At 40.0% G+C, this 7,393-nt stretch overlaps 1 protein-coding gene across 4 annotated transcripts; it reads right to left on the bottom strand.

Annotated features, from left to right (window-relative positions):
- Nucleotides 1-75: 75 nt before the first annotated feature.
- LOC115741539 (serine/threonine protein phosphatase 2A 55 kDa regulatory subunit B beta isoform-like) lies at nt 76-6,843 on the bottom strand. 4 transcript variants are annotated; one of them, XM_048280840.1, is made up of 14 exons: nt 6,596-6,843; nt 6,205-6,308; nt 6,022-6,138; nt 5,787-5,906; nt 4,643-4,831; nt 4,468-4,559; nt 4,015-4,133; nt 3,810-3,933; nt 3,563-3,686; nt 2,608-2,676; nt 1,597-1,688; nt 1,394-1,475; nt 653-722; nt 76-563 (listed from the first exon to the last, which is right to left on the bottom strand). In XM_048280840.1, the coding sequence occupies exons 1-14, from the start codon at nt 6,693-6,695 to the stop codon at nt 427-429; spliced, it is 1,539 nt and encodes a 512-aa protein (XP_048136797.1). In that variant the 5' UTR covers nt 6,696-6,843; the 3' UTR covers nt 76-426. The 4 variants fall into 4 exon arrangements, with proteins under 4 accessions (XP_048136797.1, XP_048136796.1, XP_030531366.2 ...); XM_048280839.1 differs by having other exon boundaries at nt 653-726; nt 1,398-1,475; XM_030675506.2 differs by having other exon boundaries at nt 653-729; nt 1,398-1,475; nt 6,022-6,117; nt 6,596-6,842.
- Between the last annotated feature and the right edge of the window lie 550 nt (nt 6,844-7,393).

The raw sequence follows: 7,393 nt of genomic DNA, 5'->3' as shown, positions 1-7,393 counted from the left end.
TAATATTAGACAATTAATCGGGACACTTGGGACAATAATTAGCTAGTCTAAGTTCACAACTTCACATATTATTCACTGAGCATGTCCATTATCGTCAGCAAGGTGCCACTTTTATGGTTCCCTCGGTCAGTGAAGGGATTATACAATTGAGACTGCAAATTACGCAATCTCGCCGCTCATGTGCCGACCGAGAACGAGTTCCAGTTCTAGCTTTTCCTACACTAGCGTACCCAAACACCAACGCATGCAGCTAATTACAGCACACACACAAAACTCACGACCCCGTGCAGGTCCTTGGGACCGGGGACGCTGCCAAATAAATGACGAGTCAATATTGGACGTGGGACCAGAACGGAAGAACCAACCTCCTGAGGTATTGATGAAACAAGATCTTCTCTTTCGCTGCTTCCTGATGGTCAAAGGAGTTCATGCACAGTACATGAACAGGCTGCTGCCAGCAGCGCAAGCAATCAGATTTTCAGTTGGATGCCATGCCAAATGCAGCAACTTCTGCTTCAGGTCACAAGGAGTATCAATGGCAAATGAGCTCGAATTTTCGTGCGCTGCAAAAGTATGAAGAGAGATTGAGACGACACGGATGGAGAACCTAAAAGCTTTTAACATGTCTAAAAAGTATTTATTAAAGTCGGACCTTGCCGGTAAAACCCACGCGCTAAGTTGCTTATTGATGACCTCCTCGACCTTGGAGCAGCAGGCAGAGATGACCTGTCGGAAAGATTGGAAATGTAGAATTAGCAGATGCTAGTTCGGAGATGCTAGCTCAGATGTGCACAAAATCAGTCTCAAGGGCGACGAACTGGCATTTGCCAAGTTTCCAATCTGCTTTTTACCTAACTCGGCATCGTCTTCTGCTATTACTATCCTTAGCAGCTACTAGAGAGGACACCTCTTTTTTTTTTTGGTCGAAGAGTACACCTCGTTTAACTAGCTATGTTTGGGAAGATGTGGAATGTGAGATGGTAAGGAAAATGGTCAAATTTCAAATTTTCCCTCTCATTTCTCTCTCCCAAAAATTTCAAAACCCCCTTTTCCACACCCACCCCAAAATTTCACCTCCCAAACGTGAAGGCATATCTTATTCAGGCCATTATTGGAATGATAGGCTAGCACATTGAGACAAGTGATGGCAAAGGACTCACTGTCAGCCAGTGCATGCAGAAATATTCAAGATCTCTTAGTTGGCCATCCATAAAGTCAACTGTTGCTAAGAACGTTTGACAAATATCAACCAGAATAGTTAACCCCAGGATAAAGCCTCCTTTAGTGAAGACAAACTCTAGCAGCGTTTTAGAGTAGCAGGGGAGCAGATAATTTTCTATTTCCAGAAACTATGCAGAGATGATATAATAACGAGGGGAAACAACAGACCAACCAACCTGCTCGGATTTTTACGAGAACCAACCGTGACCCCTTCTTCACTCCCAAAACCTTGAGAAAAAATGCGTAGGAGATAGCTGAAAATTTAAGATTATGTATTGTCAAATAAAAGTGGGAGAAACCAAAAAAAAAAAAAACTAAGCCTGCAAAATAGTATCTACAGGACTGCAAATGCAACTGCTTAGTGACAGGGCAAACCTATATGAACCAGTGGCAAAATGAAGCCCGTCTCCACTTAGGCAGCAGTCAAATTTATCGAATATGGAGTCATTGTCATACAAATCAGACAGCTGTTGAAAATAAATTCAACGGTTAGCGACCTTAATGTAGAAATGACACAAAGAAGTTGAAAACAGACTTCTTAACCACGGTATCTACAAAGAGGCCTCCTCATATATGTAGATAAGGAGATCGATCGTGTTGGAATTTGAACTGTTGAAGTGGAAAGACAAGGAAAAGCAGCAATGATAGAAGATGTAATTGATGCCGGAATGTCTGATAACAACTTAATGCAAGAATTCTCAATCAACTCGATAGCCAGACTGTACCTCCTGTTAAGATAAATAAGACCCTACTTCCAGAGACGACCTAGTCAATAGTACTCATATCATGTATGACATCTAATACCTTCTGCATGGAAAACATTGAGAATGTGGCTTTGAAACAGACAAGTGCTGTTTAAATTTAGCAGTTGTAAAGATGAAAGGAAATACTCATGCTGTGCTAGAGTAGCTGCCAATAGAGACTACAGTCTTATAGAGAGAATTGAGCTGGACTGACAGGTTACTAAGAGAGCTTCAGCTTGCACATCAATTATATCAGGATTCTAGTACTGCATCGACCATGTGACTTGCCACCAATGATCTATTCACTCATACAAAACTTATTGTCCATAATATCAACAAGGCCATAGTATCAGATTTGACCAGAGCATGATTTCTCGGAAATCCAAATATGAAAAAGTGCATATAGGTACAATTGAAGTTCTTTATGACTTTAACTAAGGAAGCTACAAATAAAAAAAAAAAAGGAAGAGTACTCTTCTTACTCTGTTACCGATAAGTGATAACAATAACTCTTTATGCTGAAAATTACTTGCCGTAAACTAAAGGGACAAAAACATAACAACTGCCACGTGCAAAGATAGCTATCAAACATATCACGATGAACAGATCTTACTAGATTGACCATCATGTGATATGTGCTTACCCTTGTGTGAAGATGCTCATGAACTTTGAATGTTGCAACTGGTTTAGAACCCATATGCAAATCCCAAAGCTATTTGAACATGTTCAGAAAGCAGTAGAGAAAGAAACAATAGTCAAATCAATAGAATTTCATGGTTAAAATACCACAGAATAAAAGCAAGATAATGAAGCACACAGAAAGTGGCCTCAGCCGTGAGGTTTCAGCAGTCAATGTTCTTAAATAGATACGTCATTTCTTCAAATAAAGCATAAAGCATCAGTTAAATACTCAAGGAAATTTTTTGTTCACTGAATTCCAATAGACACATATGACCCTGTCCACCACCATGTCAAGGAACTGGGGATTTATTTTCTAATGGTTTTCTGTAACAAGAGTCATGGAGCGTGTTTGTACTGCAAGCCAAGAAAGTAAAATGTTCTTAACTATAACCCTACATTCTGTAATAAGAGTCAATGGAGCGTGTTCGTACTGCAAGCCAAGAAAGTAAAATGTTCTTAACTCTAACCCTACATTTTAGCATTCTCTTAATGGACACGTTGCTTCTCCAATGTACACAACTTGCGATAGTAAAGCAGGAGAACCAAATCAAAAGCACTTTGTTCTGCTTTAAAGAGATCAAATAACAACTATGGATCACATAGAATCCTTCAACAATCTATAGAGACCTTTTATTGTCAGCAATACTTCAACTAAGGGGAGAAAGATATTTTAGAGAAGTCCCATTAATTGAGACAATGATTTATTTAAATCCCAAAGGACAGAGATATAATTGACTAACAGACTTGATTATTTTATTTTTCTCTTATCATTGAATAGAGGAACAGAAACCAACCCTGCAACTTCCCATCTCCTTGTGCGTGTGTGTGCATTGATTCTTTTTTCTTAGCTTCTTTTTTTGGCTGTTCAGGGATGTTACAATAGCTCAAGCAAAATAAATCCATGAAAATTAGCTTACCTTTAAGTTTAAGTAATCACGACTCATAAGGTACCGGCCATCAGCTGCAAATTTTATGTCTGAGATTGATGCAATGATCTCTGTGAAAAATGATTTAGAACCACACTGTTCTCCATCCTGTAAGCTGTATATTTAAGCTTTTGATGCCAGGTATCGGAACAAGAACATGTGCAGATGACAAGAAAACTTACGATATAAATGCACAATGGACCTCAAAAATCAAACAACATAGTTGGCCGACACTCACATCCTTGCACTATGATCACATATGGCTGATTGCCGCATATCAACTAAACGGATAAAACCTCTTGAACTGCTGTAAGCAAGCAGATTACAGTGAACCGGATGGAACTGAGCTGAAGTTATCACCTCTGCGCAACAGATGCAAGTGCTCACAAAATAACAACAGGCAGAAGTAAAGAATTTTTCAGCGAGCAAGGCACTGAAATTACCAGTCAAATCCTCCATATTCGTTGGTTTTATGTCAACTATATTGAAACATTGACTACTGATCTCCATGTTCCACAAATTAATTCTAAGGTCATCAGCAGAAATAAAGGTCTCGCCATCACTGCAGAGAGATTATAAGACAAGAAATTGTTAAATGTCGGTTTGGTTGCTTGCCTTCCACAACTGTAACAAGAAAAGCAAGTTTTAAGGAAACGTTGAGCAACCCGACCTTCACCTTCCCCTATAGAATGACCTAGTATAAAATGGTGTAAATGACTAGAGATGCATGTACTTAGGGACTTGTCATGTGTTGAAGAAGGACTAGGCACAGAGGAGATCTCTTCATTGTTAAATCCTTTATGGAACAGCCAGTTGGAAACCCATGCTCTACTGGCATTATGCAGCAAGTTCTAATGTGACCTATTCAACTGACAGAACAAAATAACCATCATTACCTGTTATTCGAAACTGAGTTTATGTTGAAATCATGAGCACGAGCGTAAATCTTTCGGCATCGTGCAAAAGCATCATCGCTATTATCAGCAATCTAGTTTTGCATCAACACATGTTATTATCCCATCACTTGAATAATAAGGTTGGGAAAAGCAGCAAATCTACACTAGTACATACCCCCGGAAGTTCATGCAGAGGCAACTTTTGCAGAGCTATTTTCTCTGTCAATTCAGCATGATAGCCATTGTCAAAATTAATATTCTCTTGATCACTCAAGTAACTTCTTTCTGCCAATACTGCATTCTCTGGACAAATATATGGATTGAGATGCTTTTCTCTCACTTTCTTCATCTTACGTTCCTTTACCTGGCTTGAAAAATAACAAAACGGAACAAATTGGACAGCCAAAAGCATGCATCTAAGCTCGAATAGGAGAACAATCGAATGAAAATGCAAAAATGGTGTAAGAAAAGGTAGCCAAGAAGGCCTTAAAAAATTACAATTATCAACAATTATAGATGCATATGCAGATAACCTCAAGCAACAAGTATTAAATGTCTATTTAGCCACTGCCTATTTCCTCACATCTTTCCTCATTGATATACTATAATCTGACGACCATGCTCATGGAGTTAGAGTACATTTACTCTCAACAATCTCTTGAAACAGATAGACGAAACACTTGATCATTGAAAAATTTACAAGAACATATGGAGAGGAAAAGCTTCTAGGATTGACTGATAAGTTCCAAAAACCTCGTGAGAAAGAACCGAAAGAATGATTCCCTGTTCATCTGATAAATTATGGAACATCCAAACTGTACATGTTATCGCAATACAGAAATATGCCCGATCCAAACTGTTCATGTTATCACAATACAGAAATATGCCCGGAGACATTATTTATCAGATGAGCAAGGAATCATTCTTTCGGTTCTCTCTCACAAGGTTTTTGGAACTTAGCAGCCACTGTCCTATGCTTTTCCTCTCCTTATGTTCTTGTAAATTTTCAATGATCAAGTGTTTCGTCTATCTGTTTCAAGAGATTGTTGAGGGTAAATGTACCGTAACTCCATAAGCATGTTCCTCAGAATAAAGTATATCAATAAGATCTAATCTTTTTTTTTTCTTTACTTTTCCCTAGCCATTGACTAAGTCATTTCCCCTCTTTTGAATTCATCCCATCCAAACGAAACAAATGAATGAGTACATACTTAGGGCATCAGATTTAACTGTCATGTGAATTACAAGATTTTAAGAACATATCTCAAGAATTTGAAGAATGGAAAATGGAAGGCCTTGCTGACCAGCTATAACCATACCTTCCAGAGTTTAATCGTCTTGTCATTGGTCGAAAGCATGAAAAGGGATCCATTGGGCATTGGACACCATTTAACTTTATTGATTTTCTCTTCAATTTCCAGGCTCTTCAAATAATCGAACTAAAGAGAGATATAAAAAAGACAAAAGAAAAAAGGACTTCAGAACTACAATAAATCTTCAAATAGTGCACAAATGAGAATTATCCAACCCCCGAGAATGAAGAGTCAGCCCCACCTCAGGCTCGTGACTCTGAAATTCAGTCATGTACTGATACTCGGGCTGCCATGTGAAGCCAGAATCCAACCGCTCCAACTGACTCCGAAGATGGCGCTGATTCGAAGCATGAGTAATCTATTAACGAAGCAGTAAAAAGGTCAGGAAGATCGTGCCAGTTCAAAGAGAGGACGCATCGCTCACATCTTTTCCGTCCTTTCTCTTGAACATGATGACACGGCCACCACGGTCGCCGACAGCAAGGTGATTCCCGGTCTTATCGAACTCAACCGAAGATATGACGTCATCTGCAAGAACGTCCAGAAACTGACAGCATAAAAAATCCTATTCCGTCGCAAGTGATATCAAATATCAAACGTATGAGTTACACCCTTTTGATTCCTCGGATTCCGTCGGCGAGAACTTCAAAATCCCTGACACGGTACTGAAACCAGCTTACACGAGCTAAAGCAATCAAACCGCACGCGATCGTTTTCCATTTCCCCCACGCGATAGTCACAAGACGGGGAGAGTCCGTCGTCGGACAACTCTCGCCCACTCAAAAAGACGAAACAACCTAAAGGAAGCGACTCACCGCCGGGAACTTCCTCTGCGGGAGATCGCTCGCCGAACACCTGGCAGAGCTTCCACTCCAGAGGCGGCGCACCCGAGCCGCCGGTACTCGGAGGATTCATGATCGCTCCGCCGCGTCCTGTACGTTGGAGTTCGGCTCGCCCCTTCAAGTGGAAGTAGAAGTCAACATTCTCTCACCTCGCTCGCGCGCAGATATTAGAGACGACGACTCATCGCTCTTAGCCACTCACTGTTTGGTAATATCAGGGAAGAGAGAGAGAGAGAGAGGGGAGAAGAGTCCGTACCAGAGTGGGCGCCCGCCGAAGGAGCTTCGGCATTCTGGGCTTGGGCTGATGTTGTTCTTTTTCATTTTCTCTGGCTCTTCTAAGCCCATTATTAATTTTTTTTTCTCTCTCTTTTTTAATCTTTTTAATTTTGAGAAAACTGCAAAATAAGGGCATGTTTGGTAAATTGCTTCTGTTTTTCTGGTTCCTCTTCGTTCGTTTCCGGGAACAGAAAAAGAGAAAAAATCTATTTGGTAACTTCGGTTTGGTTTTTCTCTTCTCGAGAACAGATCCGTGGCCAGCGAATAGATTTGAAATAGAAATAAGAAGCGAAAAAAAAAAAATCTACTTCTCTATTCCCGAGAACAGAATTTGAAAAAATCACTTCTACTCGTAAATTATCTCTGGGAACCGAAATGCTTCCACACAGGCCAAAAATCCACTTGTTACGTGATGAAACTAATTCCAAGGGCCCATTTATTTCGTAGAAAATCCATTTCTCACTAAAAATAGTCGCTTATATCGCTCACAAAAAT

This window comes from Rhodamnia argentea, chromosome 6 (assembly GCF_020921035.1).
Source record: "Rhodamnia argentea isolate NSW1041297 chromosome 6, ASM2092103v1, whole genome shotgun sequence".
NCBI classification, from domain to species: Eukaryota; Viridiplantae; Streptophyta; class Magnoliopsida; order Myrtales; family Myrtaceae; genus Rhodamnia; species Rhodamnia argentea.
This window is presented reverse-complemented; position numbering and strand designations above follow the sequence as displayed.